This window comes from Oryzias melastigma, linkage group LG17, assembly GCF_002922805.2.
Source record: "Oryzias melastigma strain HK-1 linkage group LG17, ASM292280v2, whole genome shotgun sequence".
Lineage (NCBI taxonomy): Eukaryota > Metazoa > Chordata > Actinopteri > Beloniformes > Adrianichthyidae > Oryzias > Oryzias melastigma.
In genome coordinates this window covers 19001049-19026977 of record NC_050528.1, presented here as the reverse complement: position 1 = coordinate 19026977, position 25929 = coordinate 19001049, and the positions used below count along the sequence as shown (strand labels likewise).

Sequence of the window (25929 nt, the reverse complement as noted above, 5' to 3'; positions counted from 1 at the left end):
ATGTTTCTTACCAGACTTTACACACTACTCTTTTACTGAGAAAGAAATGTCTTTTTATTTATAAATATAGTTTTATGATATATTTGTGTCTGTGTTTTTTTGTGCACTCAACAAGCTGGTCATATAAAATCATCCATCCTGTTATATTTAAGGTTGCGTATAAAAGCTGTTGATTTAAGAATTAAGATTCTTAAACAAATCATATAATGAAAGATGCAGAGAAAGAAATCTGTTACATATAGTTAAATTCTAGTGATGGCAAATATTACACAGAAATTTACGCATTTTTAGTTTAGAGTGAACTTTTTATTCATTTTAAATTAGCTGTACCATATAATTTCCACTATTAGAGATCAGGTTGTTTCAATGTAAAGTGCAGGCGGTTGATTTTTGGCCAACATTTTCTTATTTATTTATTTCTATTAGTAAAAACCGTCGAAATCCAAATTATATAAAGGTTATGTATCTTTGGTGCGCCTATGAATATTATCGTATTGCTCTACTATATATATTAATGTATACATACATATTTAGCCTAAATTGAATGAACAGCTCGTGTAGTTTCTGAATAACTAGGCCTGGGTGCGGTTTACACATCGTACTAGCCGCGCCTTTTCCTGTCACAGCGGAACAGCCGTGCGTAAGGAGGACGGCGGGTCAGCTGACAGTTATCGGAGGACCGGGGCAGCGACTGGAATTAGCGGGTGTGTGAGCAGAGATTCTGCTCTGCAGACGTTGTATCCAAGAGCAGGCGGGAAGTGGAACACTGCTGGTGTTGGTGAGAGGACCAAGGTAAGTTGACGAATGACAAGTCTGTCGTTTCGAAACGACCAGCTACAACCCGGCGACTCGGGAAAAGCAGGTCAGCGCTTTCCCTCTTTGCTAACGCTAGCAGCTAGTCGCCTTGCTAACGTCAAGCTAGCAGCAGTTAGCGACACGATAACAAGAAATGAAGCAATTTTCTTTTACAGTGAAAGCATTGAAATTGCCGTTTGTGCACGTGGCATGTTTAAAACATATTTATTGAAGGAGTGAAATGCTTTTAATGGACGTGTAACAGTTTTGTGTAGAAAACTTGTCAATTTGTAAAATTTTACTTGTGACCGGATATTCCGTTTGAAATTTCGACGGGTATTTCACTGGAAACCATCGCCTGCTAACCCGCTATCGCTAGCTAAATTAGCTTAAATTAGCATTCCGATATTACCAAAGAACAAACCCTCGGCAACGTTGCATCCACTTTACAATTTACACAAAACGTTTCTGATAAACGTAGCCCTTGTTGGTCTGCAAACATTTTAAACGTATGCCTGTTTGAAAATGGCCAGAGTGAGCAGACATCTTGACTTCGCCAGGAAAACTAAGGCGACAAATCTCTCCAGGTCTTGTGCGGATGGTTAAGTCACGACTTAGCGGCGTTTAAGCGGAAAAAACATGCAGCTAATCCTGCAGTCAACGTGTCAAGTCTCCCATTCATTGTGTCGATTTTTTTAGATGATTGGGTTTTCTCTTTGAGGAATTCGAAATGTCCTTCATTCTATTTTCCAGAAGGTTCATTCTTATCAAGGAGAGAAGAAAAAGAAGGAAAGATTCCGGTCTCCAGCAGCCCTTACTTTGTGTTTTATTTATACATTTTAAAATATATATTTATGCATTTTACATTTAGCTCACGCCTTTTTTGCCTTTTTAAAATTTGAATTAGGTCGAAATGAATTTATGCTATTAGACCGACACATTAAAGACCCCGTCCAATGAAAATGGCGTTTTGGGTGTTTTTTTTAGTATGTTCTAGTGGCATTTTTCCTTATGATAGAGGAAATATGTTAAGAAAATTAAGCTTAAATTTGCGTTTCTGAGTAATTATTCATTGAAATAATTGGGAATCGAGAACAGATGATGCTGGATAAAGCTTGTAGCAGTGACTTAAGTGCAAAAATCTTGCAATCGGAGGGCCACGAGCTTCTAGCTCCTCTCCATTCTGATGCATCCTCTTGCAGACAAAAAAATCTTTGTTTTTTTTCTGAGCTGGCATAAGGCTCACAATTGTACAGTTGGATAGCTCCAATATTGCTTGCCATTTTTATTGCACCGTTGATGTTAATTTGGGGTTGTAAGGATCTGTAAAATAGTGGGGGATTATGTACGGGGATGGATGAAGGGAAGTGAGGGAAGACTTACTCCACAGCATCAGTTTTGAGCCCAACTCGGGTATGAATTTCTAATGAACCACTGCCACTATGCAGAAACTATGTCCAAAAAACCCCAAGCAAAGTTATAGTTAAAGACCACTCGGAACGCCTATGGAATAGATCAAAGTATGTTTGGAGTGAAACTTTAATAGATGTTGAATCAAACTACCCTAAACTGCTTTTAATCTGGTGCTAATCTGTCAGTAGAGGAAATGAATCGTCCGTTTCATTAGTATGGAGATCCATTGCCTTATCAAGTCAGCGCATTAGATGTGTGTGCATCTTTTTCTTTCCTCCAAGTCAAAATGGAAGAAGTGCAGCTGCAGGAATTAGTCAGCTGGCAAGGGAAACGAGGATGAAAGAGAAAAGAGGATGTGAGGGACAAATGTCTCTCTGTGTCACCAGCGGTTACTCACTTTCACTTCTCCTGGCTAATTTTTAAACCTCTGTTTGTAGTTTTCAAGTTGGGATGTGTAGATGTGAGAATAAAAAAAAAATAATAGTAAAGTTGTAAAATTAGCTATAATTTTATTAATTATAAATTGGGATTTTACGAGGTTAAAGTTGTAAATTTATGAGGCAAAAGGCTGTTTACTAAGAAAAATAGAAAAAAAATACAATAAAAGTCTTTTGGTGAGTCAACGTTGTTTTATAAGAAGTATAAGGACGTTGAAAAGAATTTTCAAAAAATTGGACCCTTTCAGAAGAAGATTCGTGACTCACAAAATGGATTTCCGGCAGACACGCCGTTTATGCCATCGGCTGTATAGTGGCAGAAGTCCAAATGGATAATGGCTCATGAATACCTGTGATCAACTAAAGCCTTATGGCATCGCCAAAAATGTGTGTATTGATGGATTCTGTAGGTGTGTAAGGTGGATAGAAGCTCAAAAAACAAAGTTTCTTAAAAAGCATGGCCTTTTCCTTGTAATTAAAATGAATCTCATAATTTTAGAAATTTACATTCATAAAATATTTTTCTCATACTTTTTTAGTTTATTTTCATAAATGTTTGATCTTTTTCTCGTAATTTTATGACTTTATTCTTGTATGTTTATTTTATTTTTATAGTAGTCTTAATACTCTGTAGATATGTATCCCTTAATGTACTATATATATATATATATATATATATATATATATATATATATATATGTATGTATATATATATATTTATTTATTTAAATACTCAATATGAAGATCTCAGAGTTTTGCTCACAACATAAAACAAGATTTATAACAAATTGTGTGTACTTTTTTTTTTCCACACCAACAATGTATTGCAACTTTTTTTTTTGGTACAATAATAATCCTTCATTTAATTTGAATTTTGTTTAATTTCTGTTTTTTATTATTATTTTTTTTTTTACTGTATAAACTTTGTTTTATTGTTTTTTTTTCCTGTAAAGTTATTTGAAGAATTCTTACAAATAAAATGTTTCCCAGTAGTTACATCTTTGAAAAAAGGTTGGGAACCTCTGCCTTCATGTCCTTCCTTCCTTTCTGTTTCTTGCCAGGTGGTGTTTGGTTTCATCATGGCAAGGTGTGTTTGAGAGGCAGCCACAATGATTGGAGGACTGTTTATCTACAACCACAAGGGGGAGGTCCTGATCTCCCGTGTCTACCGAGATGACATAGGGTATGTGTGACATTAACTAACCTCCTGTAAACCTCCTGAAGTTGTGGAAAACTTCAGCTCAGTGGAACTATCTCGATCCTGCGTTGGAGGGCCGGCTGGAGTTGATCTCATCCTTGATGAGAGGATTATGTCACCACATCCAGCTAAATTCATGTCTGCTTGTGCAGAGAAGCGGAGATAGACGTAAGCCTGGATTAACTCATCCGCTCATATAACATTGTTTTAGGGATTAAATACTATTTATTTAACAATATGAAGGCCTATGGGAATTCGGAGCTCCTTAAAATAAATGATTAGAGTTGCACATACTCGGGCGCATTATCAAACCACACCCTCTACTTTAACTAGAGCTTTTTATATAGTTTGACAGTTATCAAGAGTTACCTTTTTTCCTTTCAATTTTAGAGACAGGAAGATTTACAAAAAAAAATAAGCTGGATGCTTAAATTACCTTAAACACTGTCAATTTCTTATGTACTAAAAGTAGGATTTATGGTCTGGGTATTGATTTCCAAAATAAAATACTCTGCGGAATGTGTACATTTGTGTGTCCATTGATTAAATCAGTGGTTGAGTTAAAATATGACAAAATCTAAGATACCATTCATAACTAGAGTCTGGAGTCCCATTGTATAAATGTTTTTCGTTTTTCTCTTGCTAGGATGAACTTGTTCTATAAACCAGAACCTGCACACTTGCTTGGTGTGGATTTATGTTTTCTCAGCCAGAGTTGCCAAAGCTAACACAATCCTGTCAGTGTTTAGAAGAAGAATGGACATAAAGTTGCAAAGCAGATTTACCATATTGGTTTTTTTAGAAGCAAAAAGCTGATTATTTATTATTTATTTTTTGCGCATTAGTCTAGTTCTGTTGGGGGAAGGCAAAAGTAATGTGTGCATACTTTATTCAGGTGTTCCATGTGATTTGTTGCGTCTCCAAAAGCAGATCTTCAAACACATTTACTGAACCTAATATAACACATGTTGTGTAATTTAAAAAAGTGCAGAACACTTCTTTCCACTTTTGCCACAAATGGTTAGTTTTGCTTCATTTTGAGGGAATGTTAAGTTCTTGGTTAGTTTCAACAGCTTCTGTCATCTCTCTCACACACACACACACACACATGCACACACAGAGAGAGTTTTGCTGAATAAAGCTGGAAAAGACGGAAACAAAAGAAACCCTGATGCAGCAGTTCCTAACTTTGCATAATCAGCTGGAAAACTAAAACGCCATGTACTTATCGCATGTTCACATATATTGATTGTCATTGCCGAAGCCTGCATATTGTACTACAAGGAGCAGAATTCCAGCTGTTGAGGGTGGTGCACTGTAAACCCAAAGGATAAATGGTAGTAAAATGCTGCTAACTTCCTCCCCTACTGATTCTCCTGCTAGAGTAGCCTCCCCACTTCTCTAAAAAACCTCATCTTACTCATTCTGTCTACACGATGCACGAAAATGTCTCTTGTACATTTTTGTCTTCATCCTTCTCTCCTCTCTATTTTCTGTATCACCATTATCCTCCATCTGTCCATCATGGTCCTTGTAGGAATAGGTAAGAGCTACTGCAGCCTCTACAGCATGACCCCCCCCCCCCTTTAAAGGCTACAGCTCGAGGATCTTATGAACCCAAAAGTGCATGCAAATATGTTCAATCATCAGATTCCTGCTGATTCTTCTAAGCATGTCACCTGTCATGTTATCGCATAAAAAAGCCTATTTAAAAAGTAAAAAAAAATTAATTTAAGGAATTCGTGCATAACTACAGCATCAGTAAATAACTTGCTTACCATCAGTTCTGCCAGTATCCTAGCATGTAATTTGAGCATGGAAAATGTTCAGTCAATTCATCTGAAATTTTTATTTACTCATTTCTGTTTTTGACTCAAAAGTAATGAGGGAGTTTGGGTTTAATCCCAGAGGAAAACTACACCTTGGATTTTAACCGTAGCTGGACACCAATATCCTGTTTCATTTAATTTAGTTAAACAGTGTTTTTTTTTATTTATTTTGTGATTAAAAAAAAAGCATCTCACACACAAAAAGGTATGGCAGCCTTCCAAACTAACCTGTGTCACAATTACTCCAAAATTTCCACTGTTTTCTGTGTTTATGGACACTTTTCCAGTGTGTTAATCTGTGAAGGAAACCCGGCCTGTTTCACACCGCACTGTTTATAGTAACAGTGGTGTAACAACCATTAAGGGATAAAACGGATCCTCGTCATCATTTGTGATAATTGTGTGTTTCTGGTTTTGGTAATGTCTGTTGTGCCTTTGTGAGTTCTCAGCAATTAGCAGTGTGGTTTGGTACTTTTGTCAGGACAAGCTCCATTCTGTCACTGAGCCATGAATCCATGTTAATCTGGACTGTTTATCCTTGTAGTTTTGGTGTCTTGTTCAGCGTTTTACCACAAAAGAACTAGCTAAAAATCCAACTTTGGTAATTATTGGTTTGAAACAGATTTTTTTTTTTGTTGCCACAATGTGTATTTCCGATAATATTTTTGCTGTGCTATGAGAGATTTTACTTGTAGTTTTTTAATAAAACAAATCCACTCTTTAAATGTTTTTTCTCATTCTCCCTCAACATATTGGATATATTCATGCTTTAAAGAATTTTTCTTTTTTGCAAACAATCCATTATCATTTTTCACAAAACCTCAAACAGTCAAATCACTTCCTAAATACTTTTCTGCCCATTTTCTTCTGTGGCAGACGTAACGCCGTGGACGCGTTCCGTGTGAACGTGATTCACGCCCGACAGCAGGTGCGATCCCCAGTGACCAACATCGCCCGCACCAGCTTCTTCCACGTCAAACGCTCCAACATCTGGCTGGCAGCTGTCACCAAGCAGAATGTCAACGCTGCCATGGTGTTCGAGTTCCTCTACAAAATGTGCGACGTCATGACGGCCTACTTTGGCAAGATCAGCGAGGAGAACATCAAGAACAACTTTGTGCTCATCTATGAGCTGCTGGATGGTATGAAATGACTATATTTAACGCAATTGTCAATGAAAAAAAACACTCTTTTAATCTTCATGCTTTTCCATGACTGGACTCTGGAATGTTAGCACCAATACTCTGCTTTGAAGTTTCTTTCTCGGAACTGTTAGGTTTCATCATTGCATGATCTAGGGTTCCCTCTGGCCTATCTTATCTGCTGCTGATAGTTTTGTTTATTTGTGCAGAGATCCTGGACTTTGGTTATCCCCAGAACTCCGAGACGGGGGCCCTAAAGACCTTCATCACCCAGCAGGGCATTAAGGGACAGGTACCACATCCACACTCAGATCTAATGCGGTTATCAGGTCGAGTCAACATGGTCTTAAACTGTGTTGAAACCTACTCAACATTACAGGTGGCAAAAAAATGAAAACGAGATGTTAATTGTGAGTTGTGCAAGAAATGCAAAAAGCTTATATAGCAACTACAAACTTAGTATTTGCAAAAATGTAAAATTACACAGACTACTAAAAAAAGAATGGTAATTGTGTTGTAAGGATGAATATGGGATCTAGGTAGAAAGTTTCTTAGACATTCTGTACTTAAAACAATTTTTTGTTAATGTAGTAAACTTTCACATGCTAAGACATACATTTTCTTTTCCATGTCATTACTTCTGTCCACTGTGCTATTTGGACCCTTCAGCACCAGGTAATATAATGCTACACTCCTCAGATTTATTCTGTGAAACAATGTTGTATATTTTCATCCTTTCTTTTAGCTTGTTCTCCTTTTCAAGACCTTTTTTTTGTGTTGACATTCTGTTGTCCGCATCCATGGGTTGTTATGGTTTTCCTTCCTGCCCTTCAGACAAAAGAGGAGCAGTCTCAGATCACCAGCCAGGTGACGGGGCAGATTGGCTGGCGTCGTGAGGGCATCAAATATCGCCGCAATGAACTATTCCTGGATGTGCTGGAAAGCGTCAATCTGCTCATGTCTCCACAAGGTCTGTTAATATCCCATCAAACATGATGATGATGATGGAACTATGAAAACATGTATGAGGTCTTTGTAAATGTATCAGTGACATGTCGGCTATCTCCAATAACAGTAGTTCATATGCTCTTACAAAGTTTTGCTTGCACACATTTCTATTTTTAAAACTTCCTATTCATGTTTGAAGATGAAGATTTTTTTTTGTTTTGATCTTGGAAACAATACTTGTTTATACAATTTTTTTCTTTGTTTTTCCATCAATTGTTCGGGTGTAGCTTTGATAGCTCTTAGATAAAAATTCCGTTGTTTTCAACTTTTATAAAATGACTTGGAAAAAATCTAGTGTTTTGATTTTTAGTTGTACAAAAAAATTTAGTGAAATTGTCTTCCATTTGAGTTTGACTTAAATATTTTACATCTGAAGGATTTTTCAGGGTTAAAATGTCAAAAGGCAAGTTTATTTGTATAGCACATTTCATGTACAGAGACAATTCAAAGTGCTTTACATAAAACATTAAAAAAACAATCAAAATAAATAGTAAACGTGTGATTATTAAAATTAAATAAAAAGTAATGTATTTTCCAACTTATTTTTAGAAGAAAATGTCTAATGACGAATTAGTGCTGCACATTTGTGAAGTAAAGCAGATACAGCTGATTATTAATCTATTCTGATCCATTTTTTAAATGTTTTTTTGTCATTTTGCATGTTGTCTTTCCATCTGCTTTTACTTGGATGGTTTTTAGTGTAGAAGTTTGGATTGAAGCTGTCCCTCTCTCTCACTCCAGGCCAGGTCCTGAGTGCCCACGTGTCGGGTCGTGTTGTGATGAAGAGCTATCTGAGTGGAATGCCAGAGTGCAAATTTGGAATGAATGACAAGATTGTTATCGACAAGCAGGGCAAGGGAGGAGCGACCGACGACGCGGGGAAGAGGTGAGTGATGAAACAGAGAGGCAGACAGCGACTCAACAATGACTAAAACCAATCTCAAAAATAGCACGAAAATTAAATGAATTATTGTGTTTTTAGTTTCCTTTTTTGTCTTTATAAACCAAAATAAATTAAAATTTGAAATGCAGAACGTGCTGTCCCTCTGTCCTATTCCTGTGTTGTCATCTTAGCTGTTACAAACAAACAAGGCTTTACAGTTTATTTTTTTGTTTTTGCTTGCCTTTGGATGCATCTCTCCTTTTCTTTTCCTTCTTTTCTATGTGCTGTACCTCAGTGATTTAGGGGGAGGAAGGTACTGTACTGACAAGTGTCTCTACCCCCGCCACATTAACACACAGCCCTTGTCTTGTCATAGCTTTCAGTAGTTTAACATTTCATGCACTGTGGCCCTTCCACACAACCGGTGCAACCAACATTACCGTATTAACTCCTCAGTGGACTGCCTGGTTTTGTAGATTGGTATGTTTGAGCCCACACCCACCTGCTTGACCTATGACCTTTAACCCAAACGCCTAACAGAAACTGTCATCTTTAGCTGCAGAATAGTGACATTAACTTGAACTAGGCTCACATGTTCTGGTGTCAGCTGTGTCCCTTTATGTCCTCATTTGTTGCTTCTGTCACTTCTTTACATGGAGGGAGGGTAATTCTGGAATCTTTGTAAGTCAGTGATGTTGAACCTGAAATACTCCATTAATCATAACCCAGTTGAGTTCTGCTTTTGTGTTTGTGTTTTCCTCCTTTAGTGGGAAGCAGTCAATTGCCATCGACGACTGCACCTTCCACCAGTGTGTGCGTCTGAGTAAATTTGATTCTGAGCGGAGCATTAGCTTCATCCCTCCTGATGGAGAGTATGAACTCATGAGGTCAGTGATTAGATCAACCGGTTCAACTTCCCATTTGCTTTATTTAAAAAAAAATGAAAACAGTACTCGGTTGATTTCCTTTCATTCTTCTGCAGGTACCGTACTACTAAGGATATCATCCTGCCATTCCGAGTCATTCCTTTGGTCCGGGAGGTGGGTCGCACTAAACTGGAAGTCAAGGTGGTCATCAAGTCCAATTTCAAACCCTCTCTGCTGGCTCAGAAGATTGAGGTAAGTTCCTGTCCTGTTAACACCGCCTTCTGCAATGCAAGTTCAAGTCCAATGTCTATAGAAATGCACGTTCAAAACTCTCGCACACTTTCGGGCTCTATGTACAAAACGCACGGCCATTGAACCCACGTTGAAAGTTAAACCAAACTTGGATTTGGTAATTAAGGAATGGTGTTTTCTTTAATTCAAGGAGGTACCAACTGTTTGAAAAGTGATCATGAAGGTGAAATTAATGATTGCAGTTTGTGCCCGGCTGGATTTATGATGCCAAGTCTTTCACATAACGGAATAAAACTGTGAAAGAAAAATCCTCAAGCAAGATTCAACATTTCCCAATAAGTCTCTTCCAACTGTAGGTGGTGGATATGTGCTAATAAACAGTAGAAGAAGCCCCTCCCTGTTTGTCCAATGTGAACCTCATGGGCTCAATGTGCATCAAAGGCCCGACGTGAACGTAGCTTCAGTTAAAGCGTAGAAACACTGAACCCTCATATCTGGAAATGTGATCCTCAGGAGTCTCTGGTCTTCATGGTCGATTATTTGATTTTTTTGATAGCTGCGTTCGTAATAGCATAACTCTCCAGCTTCCTGTTACTTTAAAAACCTCCACCTGCCTGTTTATTGTAATCATATCAATGGAAGTCGTAGTGTTATCTTTGCTAATGTGGGAGCTATATGTCTGCAAAATAAACCCAATCCTGTTCTTTTAAGGACAAAGCTAAGGCTGCCTTAGTTATGCAATGCTATATGAGAAAATGCTATAGGTGGATTATTATTTGGAAGTGTTTTCTTTATGAGAAGAAAATGTATATTCTTGCTAATCTAATCTTTATAATAATCTGAAAGCTGCTGTTATTGGATGTCTGCTTGTTTAAAAAAAAAAATAATCAGATAACAATTGAATACTTATAGTGAATATAAACAGGCTCACTCTACATTTCTAATAGTTTTATTTGAGTGTGGTGAGACCGACCTTTTGATCAGAAGAAAATTCTGCCTGAAAAAAATGCAAAACTCTTCATTTCTCAGGTGCGAATCCCAACACCCCTTAACACCAGTGGAGTGCAGGTGATTTGCATGAAGGGAAAAGCCAAATACAAGGCCAGTGAGAACGCCATTGTTTGGAAGTGAGTACAAGCTTTATCTCAACACTGCATGAAGTTAAAAAAAAAGCCAAAAACTTTTTACTACCCATTTTAGGTCAGTTGTAGCCTCACATCCACTCACTCTGCTCTAAGCCTTATTTTCCATAGAAACCCTCATCTGTGGTGTGTTCTGTCGGTAGGATCAAACGCATGGCTGGAATGAAGGAGTCTCAGATCAGCGCTGAGATTGAGCTGCTGCCCACCAATGATAAAAAGAAATGGGCCAGGCCTCCCATCTCTATGAACTTTGAGGTAAGAGCATTCAGGTTGCTGCTTTGCCTCTTTCTGCTACATTTCTCCTTGATTTCATATACCTGGATTTTGATCAATTCCTATTGGAACATTTTTTTTGCTTTAAGGACGTCAATGAAATTTTAGCTTCCCAGCAAAATTTTTTTTCTGCTATTGTTTGTTCCAACTTCCTCTCCTCTCCTTCCTGCAGGTCCCTTTTGCTCCGTCTGGCCTGAAGGTCCGCTACTTGAAGGTGTTCGAGTCCAAGCTCAATTACAGTGACCACGATGTGATCAAATGGGTGCGGTACATCGGTCGCTCCGGCATCTATGAAACGCGCTGCTGAAGCTGGACACCACCAGGCGGCGATCTGACCACTTCCCTGTTAAGAATTTGTTTCCTTCTTTCTCCTCCTCCTCTTCTTCTTTTCTCCCTTCAGTCTTATCACTTCTTCTCCTTCCTGTCATCCCTCCTTTAAATAGGTGTTGGCGACTGAATTTTACATCATAAATAAGAGTAAAAAAAATAAATATGGTATAATGCACAGATATATGCAAAATGTGAACCATTGTATCGTTTATATCTAGTAGTGATGAGTAAATTTGTGAACCTGAAAGGAAAAGTGAGAGTTTCAGAGGGAGGGGAGGACTGGGAGTTGGAATGAGTGCTCTGCTGTGTTTAGTCAGTGTTGTTGTTCCACTTTCTGCTCATTTTAGACATGACAGTTACAATTGGTGAGATGGTTTATTGATGTCATTCGACCCCATCTGTATTTACTCTGAAACAATTCTGAACATTTTTCCCCCCAAAATTTGAATGCTGTACGTCAACAAGAAAACTTCCAAATTAGTCTTTTTTTTGTGTAGCTTAAAAATAGATGTTTTTGTATTTTTTTCTTGTATTATTCCTTTTCTGCGCTTTCTTCAATGCTTTGTCGCAAAATTTCAGAGATACGAGTTGCTATCGTTCCCAATGTGCTACTTAAGAAGTCGTACCCCCCCACACACATGTTAAAGCACTAAGATAAACTTTGTCACACTATTAGATGTGAAGATCAGTCCCTGGAGTGTTTGCAGTGACATGAGGTCTCCCCCTGGTGTTTGCTTCGCCACCGTTAGCTTCTTCATGTTTGTAGCCCTGGTGACTGTTCTGTCCAATAAACTCAATGTAACCAAACCCAGCTTTTGTGTCGTTTTTAACACTATTTGTTTTCAGGTGGTTTTACTGATGTACTTGAAGAATTTAAAAAAAAAACTAGTTTTGTCCAAAAAGTTTATTTTGTTTCCTCTACATCAAGAATGCAAGACAATTTTCCACACAGTAACATGAGACTTTAAAACATTTGGGTGGCAGCCTCTCAGTGCTGCTATTGGAGTCTGCACTTTAAGGACATGCTCACGCCGAAAACTGACTAAAAAGGAAAAAGATTCCACGAGAATCAAAGCCAGGCTCTCCTAATGTTGCTTAGCACCAAATTCATGGCTGTTTCCAGAAGATTTTACACTGGATCCAAGTCGCTGACCAACATCTGGTTCCAAATCCTTTGAAAGGGACATCTTTGTTGCTCTGGTTCACACTAGAGATGATCAAAAATCCAACTAAGTTTGACCAAGAACGTTCATATTACAGTTATGACAGTAAAGCATCAAACCTGTAGATCAGGTTCCTTTAGCTACACATGCTTTATAAGTAGAGATGAGACCATTAAGTCTAATTGCAGCAACAATTTGAATTTGCTATGCTCACTATTAAAACTTGTTCTGTAGATTTTAGATCAGATGCTTTACATAAAAAAAGCCAGTTTAATCTTACATTGCTTTTTAATCATGCAGAATTTTTTTGGTTCTTTGATTCATGAATACATTATCCTTAAAGTTAAAATTTTAGTTCACAGAGAGTATGTCTTGAGTTGACTTTTTTTCAACTTAAAAACAAAACAATGGGATGCCAACTATAAAAATAGGCTTTTTCTGCATAACAATCTAAAAACATTTGAACTTTTACGCCACTGAAAGGCGTCTTTTTTTTTTTAAACTAAGTCTTTCAAAGACTGATTGTTGTCATTCAATAAAATTTAAAAGAATTTATTATACACAAAGATGCTAACAGCTGGAAATGCTCAGAGAGCTTGCACACAAAATGCATGCAAAAAAAAAAAAGTCTGCTGTCAGGTGCAGATCTGATGTAATCTGGAGAGTTCAGAGGAGTTTTTAAGAAGCTCAAGGAAGTAAGAGCAAAGTATTAAGTGTCCCAACACCTGAGTGAGTTCGTTTAAACCATTTTTTGCTCTCAGTTACATCTAGTAAAACTGCTGCAACTAAAGACCAAGCGCCAGCCATGAAAGCTGGTGTTACACCTGAACAAAATCCAAGAGGACAGTGAATTACTGCCTACAAAAATTGGTAGACATACATGAACATAACTGTTAAAGAACTTGAGTGACTAGTGGTAAATGTTAACTGACCTTTACAAGACAAAAAAAAAGAATAAAAATCATTTTTCTCTTTAAATTATAAGATCTAGAGAACCTGGTTGTTCCATTTGAACGAGGTGCTAAAACTAAAACAAAACCAAGGGAATCTTGATGAAAACTGGTTACTCGCAGTGACTGGGATCTCAGGTGTTCTTAACTCTCATCATCCTCATCGTCATCCTCGCTGACCAGGTACCCCCGGGCCTCACTGTGGTGGGGCGGCGAGGCCTTGGAGAAGAAAGGAAGCCTGAACGTGGGGGAGGGCGAGCGCTCCTCCCGGGTGGGGCTGCTGCTGGGACTTTGCCGGGGGCTGATGGCCTGCAGCATGCGGCCTTTTCCTTCCTTCAGCATGTGCTTCTGATGAGGAGAGAAAAACAGGGTTAAAAACAGAACAGTCTCTTTGGAGGCCGTTTCCCTCCTTTTGGTAAAACCACCATCAGACTTTCTTCTGTACACGTTTGATCAAAAGAAATCCATCCTCACCAGGGCTCCTTCTGGGCCAAACATCTGCAAAAAGTTGCCGATGAACTCCCTGGATTTCTCCTCCCACTTCTGGATGAGGTCGATGCTTTTCTCTTCCACTTTCTGGACAAACTCTTTGCTTTTTTCCTCGACGTCACGCACCTTCCTCTTCACCTTGTCCACGCGCTCTTGCAGGTGATACTTCTTCTCCTGTTTAGTGACATCAAATTAGATCGAATTATAAGTGCGTGTGGAGGACTACAACAGAATTAAAAACATTCTTTATTAATCTTTAAAAAAACTATTTTTAGACAAATAGAAAACATTGAAAACATGTTTCCATTTGATAAGGTGACCTAATTTCATGCAGCTAAAGCTCTGTGGAAATTCTGTCGTCATTTCCAGCAAATGTTGTGAAATTATGTNAAAAAAAAAAAAAAAAAAAAAAACGCAATAATCCAGTCAAGCTCTAAACCCCACGTTAAGTGTTGAGTGTGGGACTAAGAGAGGGAAATAAACGAACAAAAAAAGGCATAAAAAGAGGTCAAATTGCATGCACAATCATAGTTTATATTTTTATTATCATCTCGTGTGTCAAACAGATTTCCCTCAGAGGTCAAAGGAAGCAAAAAAAGAAGGAAGTAGGCAGAAAAATCAGATGAGAAGAGAAGTGCTGAATCTGTGCTTAAAGTTCATGTTTGTGTTTACTGAAGTCACATACGTTGATGAAGCTGACGTTGAGTTCTTTGGCCGTGTAGCCTCTCTGCAGGTTGCGTCTCACGTACACGTCATAGTCCCGAACGATGCGGGTGATGATGTCAGAGGTGGAGATGCCTTCTGTCCGCTGGGTGGGAGCGAACATTCCTTTCAAAGACACAATTTTGAAATAAGAATTAGTCATTAATCTGCAGATTAGCAAGAAACGTTTTTCCACTTAAATCAAAGAGAGAGATCAGTACGTTTCAGAGGTATACCTAAACTACGAGACACAAAATGAGAAAAATAATCCAGAAAATCTCCTTGTCGGATTTTTAAAGAATTTATTTGTAAATTAGGGTGTGAAATAAGTATTTCATTCAAAAACAAAAGTTCATCTCAACACTTTCTGTAAATCTTCATAACACAAACGGTTGCTGGTATTTTGGTCCATTCCTCCATGCAGATCTCCTCTACAGCAGGGATGTTTTGGGGCCGTCACTCCAAAGATTTTCTATTTTGTTCTGTTTTGATTTGGTTTCTGGTGTCCTTAGACAGCCCTGTGGCCACAGTAGAGTTTGGAGTGTCACTGTTTGAGGTTCTTCTTCTTCTTCTTCTAAGTTCCCACAGGCTGTAGACTGATGTGTGTAATGCTGCCCCCCACAGGTTTTCAGTAAAATTGAACAAAAACCTAAAATATAAACCAGTTTGACGGAAAAAATGAAGGAGTGCTTTTCTAATCAACAAATCAGTAACGCATACTGTTTGAGGTTGTGGACAGGTGTCCTTTATATAGATAACGAGTTCAAACAGGTGCTATTAATACAGCTAACGAGTGGAGGACAGAGAATCCTCTTCCAGAAGAAGTTACAGGTCTGTGGGAGACAGAAATCTTGCTTGTTTGTAGGTGACCAAATACTTATTTTCCACCATAATTTGCAAAGAAGTTCTTTAAAAATGTGATTTTCTGGATTTTTTTCTCATTTTGTCTCTCATAGTTGAGTTATTCCTATGATGAAAATTACATCTCATATTTTTAAGAGGGAGAACTTGCACAATTGGTGGCTGACTGAATACTTTTTTTGCCCCACTGTGTTCATTGCAGGGCACAAACAAACTTCAGACATGTTCAAAAAAGAAACTTTTTGACCTGATGTTAAAGTTGCAGACTACATTTTATAATATCTGATTGTGTTAATATTAATTTAGTAGAAAATGCCTTAAACTTGAACTGAAGATATATTCTATCCTCTAATATTTTTGCTTGGAACAGATAAAATCCCCTCTTCCCCATAATGAGTTGCTCACCTGCATCTTTAATGTGTTTGTACACATCATCACTTCCTGCCGATGAGTATGGGATGTCGTCATGGGCAACAAAGTCGATCTGGAGAAGTTATGAAAGCTTAAATCAACACACATTTCCGATCCATGTCTCCACTAATCATCAGATCATAGATGGTGGCAACTTCCCTCCCACATGAATCTGTTCATAAGTCTCTTTTTGACGGCCACTTACTCGATGTTTTGCTAGAAACTCTGGCGTTAGCGTCCAGGGAGCATTTCGCACCACCTCGTCCACATAGCGGCAGTGTGTGATAGCATCGTAGCGTTCGTCTTCGTTCATCACAGTGAAGCCCTTATATTTGTGGGTAAGGTCATCGCTGCACACTTCAAATGACAAGAAATAGTTTGCAGGAACTATTAATTCGAAATCAATACACATGGATTTTGAAACTGAAAGGCGCAAAAAACTACAAGTCTATGCATAGAATTGACAAGACTTTCCCATTCCTAGGAAACCAGCTGTTGGGACATGCATAACAAAACATGAAGGCTTTCATTCTCACCTCCAACAATCAGATGTGTATTTGGAAAGAGGCGTTTGGCCTGCATGAGCGCTCTGGCGTGACCTGAGTGGAAAACATCAAAGATGCCATCTGCATAGACGCGAACGGGTCTGTCAGCTGCACAGAAACAAGATGAGACACGGAGGCCGTGACTACAGATTACACCCACAAGAAATAAGTTCACACAATCATAGGAAAAAAGAAGTGCATCCAATATCAATTCTACATATTTCACTTTTGACTAACGCTGCATTTATCCGTCAGTGAGGTTTAGTACACAGGAAGTTTTGGTTGTCTTTGAAATGTTGAGAATGAATGTTTGAAAAAGCAATTAGAGAAATATCAAAATGAGTTAGAGAGAAAAAAAAATATTAATCAAGCAATAAGCATAGAGGTAGAGTTGATAATTTGGGCCTGTTTTGTAGAACTTTAACTAAATCACAAATTCTTCATAACCCTCTATGGTCAAATGTGAGTATTTATTGTTTAAACTTAAGGTAAAACATTTTGAATTGTTTTTTTAATTTTACAAATATGCATAGCTGCAAATATGTCTATGATTAGATTGTAGATTGCATTATCTTCTTTCATCTTTGTTTATTTTTCCTTATTTTCTGCGCAATATATTACTTAACATCTGAAATGCGTTTGATATATCTGTGTTTTTTAATTTTTTTACTGCAGTATTATATTATTTCTAATGCTTGAAATAAACAAAAAAAAAAGATTTAAAATATTAAATTTTAGAAATGTTACTGAGTAACAAACTACAATAGATTTATTTCCAACATGAACAATGTTGCCTGATGGATAAAAAGATTAGATGTAAAACTATACAAAATAAAAGAACACAAAGAGCTGAGCAGCAGACGAGGAAGAGAAAGTTTAAACTCACGAGGTGTTCCCCTCTTTGCCTCCTCCATGGTGACTCTCTTATAGGGTTTCCCATCCGGCTTGATTTCATCTGCGAAAGGCGCTGGGTTTTTCAATCCCTATGGAACCGAAAGGACACCCCAGACAAATGAAATATTGATTCACACAAAAAAAGGCTGCGACAGAGAACATCTGATCTATTCATCGTCCAGAAATTTGAATTTCTAGAGAGCTGTGCACTACGGAACAATGCAGCCCAGTGATAGCTGAAGCACACAGCTGACTCACCACAGTGCATCTGGGGATTTTCCATGGTCTTTCTCCTTCATCTGTCTCTCCATTGGAGTCCTCTTTTTTTCTCTTCCTGGACAGCAGCAGGTCACAGGAGCTTTGGGCCTCCATCTGTCTGGAAAGTTAGACCAAATATCTCTAAACGGTGCCATATACCGGTACTTGGCATTTACTGGTTTCCTAAAGGCTTGGACTGTGACGTAACAGACTCTCAGACGTTTCTTTACAGTATCATGTGTCAATGTTTCGAAAATGCCGGTCTGTTACACAACCAGCTGACTGTAAATCCCAACAGCTGTGGGGTTATGAAGTTGACATACCGTAGTTACCTTTGACCGACTCAGGCAGCACTACATGGGCATGAGCTGGAATTACAGGGAAGCTATAGATTGCAACAGTTTTCTGCAGAACTCACTTAGAATTTGGCTCTTTTTGGAAAAAGAATCATCAAAAGGTTGTTACATGAGACCCTGACCTGCTTTACAGTCAGCACCAAAACAAAAAGCATTTATGACTAGCTGATTGGCTTTGGCTACTTTTCTCATAATTTCAAACTATTTTAGTTTTTTACTTTTTTTGTCAAATAATCAAAAAAGATAAACATCAATATTTCTAATTTATTTCTCCAAATTACCACTGAAAAACAAATTAAATATGTATCACAGCATGATCAATATTCCAATGTAAGAAAAGAGTTTGTCAAACTGACCACAACCATAATTTTCTTTATATTTTCAAAGATTTCATTGAGTCTTTATTATTGAAAGCACGTTTACGATTCGTGCTTCCTCTAACACGCCCATCCTGTTTGTAAGTGCAAAACAAAAGTGGCTGCTAGAATCCAATCCGGGCTATCTGGAGATATAGGCTGTGGCTCATTCCACACATTCCACCACACCACCAACAAATAACGCTCATTAAAGTGAGAGCCAAGAGTCAAAAAGTGACTTGTGGGTGGACATCTTCGGCTCAATGGGTTATCAGTGTAAGACAGCACAATGAAAACAAGGGCATGGCAGCACACGTCCCTGGTGGTGACGGCGACCTTATCCGACATTGGCCATTCGCACAAGCACCCCACCTCTTTTCTTTTGGCAGCTGCTGGCGGCTGAGACTGAAAGGTCCAACAGGGCTTCGGTGACAGGAATGATTTACATGAACAGCACATGTCATCGCTGAAAAGAGCTGCTATAATAAGAAAGCAACAAAAAAGACAGAGCCAAGGCTTGTCTGACTAAACGCACTGCTATAGGAAAGCAAAAAACAAGAAACAATGGACTAAAAGACCCTTAAAGAGAATTTTTGATTAATAGTGCATTTATTTTTCTGTTTTTGAACTGCTTATTGACCCTTTTACTAATATATTAGTTTATGTGTGACATTTTACTTAACAAGCCATTATAACAAAGTTACTAATATTCTACAGGTCACATTTACATAGACTAAATTGTTCAATTTGGGGCATGAATCTACTCTATATACATTTTTTTTTTTTTTTTTTACTATTAAAGTTGGGCATTTTATTTATGGGCGTTTTGGTTTATTTCCTGGCCTCCCTCTGAACAGTTTCAGCCACAACCTTCACCTCAATTTCACAAAGATCGTCTATTGAACAGCATATAAAGTAGCTAACTTTACAAAGTAGTCAAACGACTTTCCAAAACGTAGGTTTAAAATTCTGTTTTAGCTTAAAGACAAGCAGAGAGAAGTCACTGTAACAGCTGACGGAGTGGCTAAACTGGTGACACTAGTTGATCAGCTCAGCACTTTCAATTCCCGGCTTATGAACGATTTCAGAAGCGCAACAAAGCAATTCAGACGGCGCGTAGCAGGTTAGCATTAAATATCTCAAGTTTATATTTGCGTACCGTTCTGTCTTCTGTCCGGAACACTGCTCTGGAGAGGTGGGCGGATTCCTACACTCGTCCTGTCACCAGACGAGCTAGTGCTGCTAAGTAGCCTTGGATGCTAGCTGGCAAGCTGGCAGTGAAGTTGGGCGGCTTGTTAGCTAATTTTAGCCGTTAGCAGTCTGTTCATCGACCATGACTAAAACAGAATGCAAAAAACTTCCAGAACATTTTAGCGCCAATAATACTTTAAACATCAATGGTAAAAATAAAAATTTCAAGCTAACTTACAAGAAAATAATTATTTGCAGCAGTAGATGGTACTACAATGCTGACAGGTCACAAAAAAGCGGACTACAGAACTTCATAACAGGATATGACGTAATTACCGGGTCTCCATTTAGGACTGCGAATGAGCCATTAGACTGCCATCTAGTGGATACATATATAACGCAAATAAGAATGCAACCTTCAAAGAACTTAAAACTTGAAATCTTCAAAGAAGATATTCTTGACTGAACTTTGCATTAAATTCATGTTTTATTCTGATGTACTCCTTTTGGAAAACATGACCTCAAGATTAAAAAAAATCACAAGAATCATCACAGGATCATCTTACTGACTAACTCACTGTTTAAAAGAAAAAAAAAATAAAATTTGGAGATAATGGTAAATTTCAAAATAATTCAAATCATGTTCAAAGCAAACAATCACCAAAGAGCATCCAGAGGCTATAAATATAGTCTGGGAGGATCAAATATGTTTTTAGAAACCATTTGTGAGAACAAATGAGGGGTTCAGATATGGAATAGCAGCAGGGAAGACATCAACAATTGTCACTCTATTAAAAAATGAAAGCAATTATAAAAGTTGATATAATAAATAGATTTAAGGGAGTTATCACAATTTGACCTCAAATAATTGTATTTGTACGTGCTTAGTTTTGCAGTTCTGTTTGTAAATCTTTGAGTTTGATATTTTATATTGTTATTTATCTTTAAACTGGTGTTTACGATGTTCTTTGTTTATTAATTTTATCATTTCAAAATGCATTTAACCTGTTTTGTTGCTGCAGAGTAGAAAAAGACTTATGTTAAAGATTTGTTTTTCTGTAGAAATGTATGATGGTTTGCAATACATTTTCCAATATATGTCATTTTGTAAATTTATCTGATGAAGTTCCAGAAGCGTTCCATGCATAGACTGAAAATGAGATGGGAAAAATGAACGCTGCATTACAGAAACACACAGGGCAGTTTTAAGTCACCAGTCATGTTTTTGGAATGTATGAGGAAGCTTGAAATGCAGTAGGAGAACATGCAAACTGCACATGTTTCATCGTAAGGTGAAAGTGCAAACCACTACACCCCATGGAGTATCACTTTGCATTTTCAACAAATCTAATATTCACTTCAATGAAACAAAGCTAGAAAAAGCCTTTGAGACTGACAAGAAAATATTGAGATTTTAGTTCAAAATATTAAAATATTAGTAATTGTAGTCCTTTCAATGTTAAAGCGTGACAACATTTTTTTTTCTTTCAATGCTGTTAAAGTCGTTCCTTTTCTGTTATAGTTTATTAATAAAGATCACAGTGTAAAGAAATGTATAATCCTGAAATTCAGGCAACATTAATGAAACAATTGTGTCTCGTTTATTTGGGTGGGATTTTGTTGTGATTCTTAGAAATATTTTATGCTTCTTGTAGTTAAATAGCCTCTCAAAACCGTAATCATGAAGGGAAAAATTTACCTAAAAATGAATTAATATTTCATCAGGTCAGAGGAAATCTGAAATGAATTGACTGCACAGTTGGGAGAAATAAAATATACTTCACATTTATATGGTTGGAATGCAAACAATATTTTATGCATGTTTATTCTTTTGGATTGTGGGGTTTTATTAAGGTTTCTAATTGAATAGGCCTATAATTTCCAATATTTTTTTTGGTAAAACCAAAATTTACTGTTTAGATTGAAAGCTGTTTTAGCTTCCTTAATCTGTGGTTACACATCCAAGATTTAAAATAGTACTGCGAGTTCCTTTCTTCTCAAAAACTGTAAATATTTTTTTCCCTAAAACTAATAGAACATTTAAACCAACCTCCTTTATAAGAAAATGTGAGGATTTTAACAGGTATTTTTTTGCCTTCAGCTCACGCCTTCTGTCAGACAGATTGATTGATTCTGTCCGCCTGCTTTGTTATGTGTTCAGGTGAAATAAATGTGTGTAGTTTGGGGCTAACGGGTGCTTTACTCCTCCATTTTTTGTCAGAGAAATTACAGTACCATGGTTACCATTAACCACCTGGCCGGACTCCTCAGACTCTCTGTCTCCTTCTGGCAGTCTGTGATTGCAGCGCTGCCGGCTGATTTAGGGGATAGCATTTCTTCAGGTGATGAAATGATAAATGGGGAGCTGAAAGACACAGAATAATAGTACAATTCAGAATCTGAATATAATAATTTAAAAAACATAAATAATAAAAAAGTTAGATTTATTACCTTAAATCTTGATTGAATATTTTTAGCTGTTCAACAAGTTAAATCATCAGTGAATCTGTTTTTTCGAGGAAACCTCAACGCATCAAGTTATTATTATTTGTGAATTTATGATTCCTGATTGCTCCTCAAAAAACAACATTTTTTTTGTGGCTTGGACAAGCCGACTCATAAATCCTGCATATTTCTGGCTTAAAGACCAGCTGACACGGCTGTTCTTTGACCGCAGTTGAAAGGACGGATCCAGCTGTTTGAGGCAGGAGCTTAATTGTTAGCTGTCAGCAAAGACGGGACACATTTCACCTGCTGGAGGAGGTTTGTTCTGTGGAGAAGAACAAACATCTGTGCTGGGAACACCAACTTTTTACCATTCCTTTGTCAATTTCAAATGTCAATTTCAAAGAAAAAAAGGAAAAATAAAGTTACTAAATAAGTAACGGTCTATAAATATCTTATCTACAGTTTGTCAAACATGCAAAAACATCCGATTGCTCCATGTTTGTCTCCTTTGGTTCCAGGGCTGTTTAATAAGATGTCACATTCTGTTTGAAGCTGGTCTTTACCTGCTGCTGTATAGTTGATATACTAATGAAGCAGTGCACGTGTTTACAGGAAATGCAGGTTGGGTGGAGTCCAGCCTCCTGAGAGGCCCCTGTGTTCTCAGCTGTACTTATGGATGATTCCACTGAGCTGAAACCAGGATGCAGCAGCAGCAGGTAGGCAGGTCCTCTTCTCAGTGTTTCTGTGAGATAATGAAAAAAAATATCTAAAATATTATTGCTGGGTGAGATTTTTCATTGCAAATGTGTTGTGCATTCAATCAGATGAATGGAGTTGTTTTTATGATTAGCTGCACTTTTACAAATAGTTCAAACTGAATTCATTGTTTTATTCTATTGCAGAGATCAATGATGGACTCTCAGGTCTCCTTTTTTGGTGTTTTCTGCTGCCTGCTGTTAATGCCAGGTTAGTTTGAATGAAATGCATAAAACACATCCCATAATATGATGGTTAAAAACGTTTTGTCTGTTTAGTTTTTGGATCTCACATCTTGTTGTCTCCTGCAGGTTTGCTGGAATCAACCTCTCTGGTGAAAGTCAAACACTCTGCAGGTAATGGATCACCTTCTGGCTCAGACTGATCTCCAAACTTAAAAAAATAAATAAAAATACAGCATTACATTGATTTTATGCGAAATTTAATTAGCAACAAAAACTTTGGAAATGATTATTGATGACATTAAATAGGAATTCACACAATAATTATATAAAAAAATCAATTGTAGCTTTTTATACAAAAAGGATATATACATTAAAAGACAAGAGACATTTATAAAATTCTAAAGGGTTAATGAATCAGAATAATCAACAGAAAACAATAACTACATTTTTTTAAATTAAATATTAAAATTTGCTGATCTAATTGAGAACTTTCTCTTTACAATTAAAGTTTAAGCTTTGTCACAGCTTTGTCAAAACACGTCAACATGTAGACAAAATTTGAAATATTTTTCATTTTCAAGGTTAAAAAATCCAAATTTTGGACAAAATTGAAGCAAGAAGGCATTTCTGTATAAGGAATAAACCTGTGAAGTATATTGCGTAGCAAAATTTAGACAATTCAAATTAAAAAACAATTATCACATGTGTTACACTGAAAAATATGGATAAAAATAAATCATTTTGCGTTTTTAGTTATAGTCCTACTAGTTTTTATTCTAGTTGGATTTTTGGTTTGTCTGTTAAAAATGACTAGTTTTTATTAATTTTTAAAGTTTTGCTTCTTTACATAATGACGAAGGTTGAGGCCGATGGAATAAATGTTCTTCTTTCATTTAATTTATTTTTTGGAACAAATTATTTTTTTCAATAAAATATTATTGTATTTCTGGGATGATTTGTGCTATAGCTATCACTGACGCTAAACTCATTAAAAATAAGAAACTAGTGCTTTAATTGAGGTATTTTTCAAACAAATCTTATTTTTTTTAAAGGTTTGAAAAGTATCTAACCTTTGTGTGCTTCTCTTTCCTTTCTCAGGACCCTCATTGAGGATCAATTCTGCTGCAGCAAATGATTTCCTGACTAATTCTCGACCAAAGAGGAACATTGATCCGAAGTGGTACAGAGGCAATCCAGATTTTCAGTCTTACTACCGCTACTACAACAGCATCGGGCACATTGAAGGAGTGAGGAAACGTCCCTCTAACGGCCCAAATCCTTTGTTTTTCTATCTCTAACGTGTGTCTGTCTCTCTGTCAGCTCTATGAGATCGACAGGATCAGGATGTTATACCAGCAGATGCGAAACCTGGAGCTGACCTATGGCCCAGATGCCTCCAAATACCAGAATGCTTTGGGTTTCCTAACTAGCACTGTGGGACCTCCACCAACAACTCACACTCCTCCACCTCCCACCACACCTGCCCCAACACCGGATCCTCTGGAGAACGCCCAAAGGATCTACCTATGCAACCCCAAGGACCCGCTGTGCAAACCCCAGATCGTGTTCCTGCCGACGGGGGCTGTGCCCGTTCTCTGCGACCCAAGACTCAATCCCGCCTGCGCCCCCAAAACAGAGGAGGAGCTCAAGGCTGCGTCTGTGTCCCGGCCGTCTACCGCCGCTCCTGCAAAGTCAACGCCCCCTCCTGCTGTCAGAGCCAAAGGCATGGAGTACGACTGTGACCCGTACTGGGACCCCGACTGCCTCATCGACCACCCTCCCCGACCCGTCCAGGAGGCCTCCACGCCAGCAGAACCTGCTGAAGAACCTGACGTTATAGAGGAAGAGACGGACGCTGTTCCTGCAGCTCCAGTTCCAGGGGGGAAGAAAACACTTTACCCCCAGTACGACCCCTATGATTTCAAACGTGACCTGTATGACCCCTTTCGCTACGCTCAGCCAGATCCTCAGTAAATCCAACCAGAAGTGTCCATTTGTGACGGCGTTCATGCAAATGACCATTTTTACAGTATGGACACATAAGCAGGCTCAGAATAAACCACTCAGTGACTGTTATGTAAATGTTATGTATCTGCAAACTTGAGTAAACTTGCGTATTAATAAAACAACAAAAAAGTGAATGATATGATACAAAAGTGTGTTATTGAGTTGTTTTTTCTTTTATATGTAATTTAATAAGGGTGCAGGGGGAAACCATTTGGTGATATATTGTGATATTTCATTTGGTAATACTTGCATCAATTTAGACAATTGTTGACAAGAGGAAATTCCATTATTATTTATGACCAACATCTTAATTTTGTTTTCCACTTAAACCATCAACCGCAGCACTTTACTTCCTCAATCATACCTTTAGAAGTCTTATTGGTTAATACTGTTTTTTTTCCCTAAATTGAAAATATTATGTCGTAAAAATCAGACAATATTTACTGTCCCTTTAAGAATTTTTTTTATTTACCAAAAGAAAAGCAACATGAATTTGCTTGGGTAAAAGCAACTTTTATATGAGACATAGTTGTGATCGTTAAATAAAATGATTTTTATCAATTTATTAACATGAAAAGTGGATTATTATTCAAGCAGAGATTGTTTCGAATTTAAATTGTTCTGGTACAGTTTTGGGATATTTCAAAATACGTATTGGATCGCCAGACTCTTGCCAATACATACTCCTATTATTTAATGATATCTACAAACTGGAAGTAAGGAATTAACATCATCAGGATAGAATTTTCAAACAAAAAATGCCTTTTTGCAGAATATGCATTTTTTCCA

The 25929-nt window shown here is 37.5% G+C and overlaps 3 protein-coding genes across 6 annotated transcripts; 2 read left to right on the top strand and 1 right to left on the bottom strand.

Moving 5' to 3' along the window:
* Positions 1–579: 579 nt before the first annotated feature.
* Positions 580–12375, top strand: LOC112147352 (adaptor related protein complex 2 subunit mu 1). Of its 3 annotated transcripts, none has more exons than XM_024273674.1 (13): positions 580–792; positions 3707–3828; positions 6549–6814; positions 7024–7106; positions 7484–7489; positions 7649–7784; positions 8564–8708; positions 9001–9018; positions 9473–9592; positions 9688–9823; positions 10853–10950; positions 11109–11220; positions 11411–12375. In XM_024273674.1, exons 2-13 carry the CDS (start codon positions 3755–3757, stop codon positions 11543–11545), a joined length of 1329 nt encoding a protein of 442 aa, XP_024129442.1. In that variant the 5' UTR covers positions 580–792; positions 3707–3754; the 3' UTR covers positions 11546–12375. The 3 variants fall into 3 exon arrangements, with proteins under 3 accessions (XP_024129442.1, XP_024129444.1, XP_036072424.1); XM_036216531.1 differs by lacking the exon at positions 580–792 and adding an exon at positions 839–862; XM_024273676.1 differs by lacking the exon at positions 9001–9018.
* An 82-nt stretch (positions 12376–12457) lies between these two features.
* On the bottom strand, positions 12458–20513 carry pcyt1aa (phosphate cytidylyltransferase 1, choline, alpha a). The gene is made up of 9 exons (XM_024273671.2): positions 19713–20513; positions 17842–17959; positions 17576–17672; positions 16681–16797; positions 16350–16501; positions 16139–16217; positions 14856–14998; positions 14156–14344; positions 12458–14029 (listed from the first exon to the last, which is right to left on the bottom strand). Exons 2-9 carry the CDS (start codon positions 17953–17955, stop codon positions 13826–13828), a joined length of 1095 nt encoding a protein of 364 aa, XP_024129439.1. The 5' UTR covers positions 17956–17959; positions 19713–20513; the 3' UTR covers positions 12458–13825.
* Positions 18880–25284, top strand: and3 (actinodin3). Of its 2 annotated transcripts, none has more exons than XM_024273672.2 (6): positions 18880–19676; positions 22805–22908; positions 23095–23158; positions 23260–23304; positions 24232–24380; positions 24454–25284. In XM_024273672.2, exons 2-6 carry the CDS (start codon positions 22894–22896, stop codon positions 25105–25107), a joined length of 927 nt encoding a protein of 308 aa, XP_024129440.1. In that variant the 5' UTR covers positions 18880–19676; positions 22805–22893; the 3' UTR covers positions 25108–25284. The 2 variants fall into 2 exon arrangements, with proteins under 2 accessions (XP_024129440.1, XP_024129441.1); XM_024273673.2 differs by lacking the exon at positions 18880–19676 and adding an exon at positions 21457–21469 and having other exon boundaries at positions 22805–22901; positions 23091–23158.
* The last annotated feature ends 645 nt before the right edge of the window (positions 25285–25929 follow it).

Excerpts from the sequence above, each read along its gene's own strand:
- and3 (XM_024273672.2), top strand. Across the intron at positions 23,305-24,231 it reads GAAAGTCAAACACTCTGCAG|GACCCTCATTGAGGATCAAT; the intron begins GTAATGGATCAC and ends TTCCTTTCTCAG. Across the intron at positions 24,381-24,453 it reads GCATCGGGCACATTGAAGGA|CTCTATGAGATCGACAGGAT; the intron begins GTGAGGAAACGT and ends TCTCTCTGTCAG.
- LOC112147352 (XM_024273674.1), top strand. The coding sequence starts at position 3,755 with ATGATTGGAGGACTGTTTATCTACAACCACAAGGGGGAGGTCCTGATC. Across the intron at positions 6,815-7,023 it reads CATCTATGAGCTGCTGGATG|AGATCCTGGACTTTGGTTAT; the intron begins GTATGAAATGAC and ends TTATTTGTGCAG. Across the intron at positions 7,785-8,563 it reads TCTGCTCATGTCTCCACAAG|GCCAGGTCCTGAGTGCCCAC; the intron begins GTCTGTTAATAT and ends CTCTCACTCCAG.
- pcyt1aa (XM_024273671.2), bottom strand. The coding sequence starts at position 17,955 with ATGGAGGCCCAAAGCTCCTGTGACCTGCTGCTGTCCAGGAAGAGAAAA. Across the intron at positions 16,218-16,349 it reads AGTTTCTAGCAAAACATCGA|ATCGACTTTGTTGCCCATGA; the intron begins GTAAGTGGCCGT and ends TAACTTCTCCAG. Across the intron at positions 14,030-14,155 it reads TTGGCCCAGAAGGAGCCCTG|AAGCACATGCTGAAGGAAGG; the intron begins GTGAGGATGGAT and ends TCTCCTCATCAG.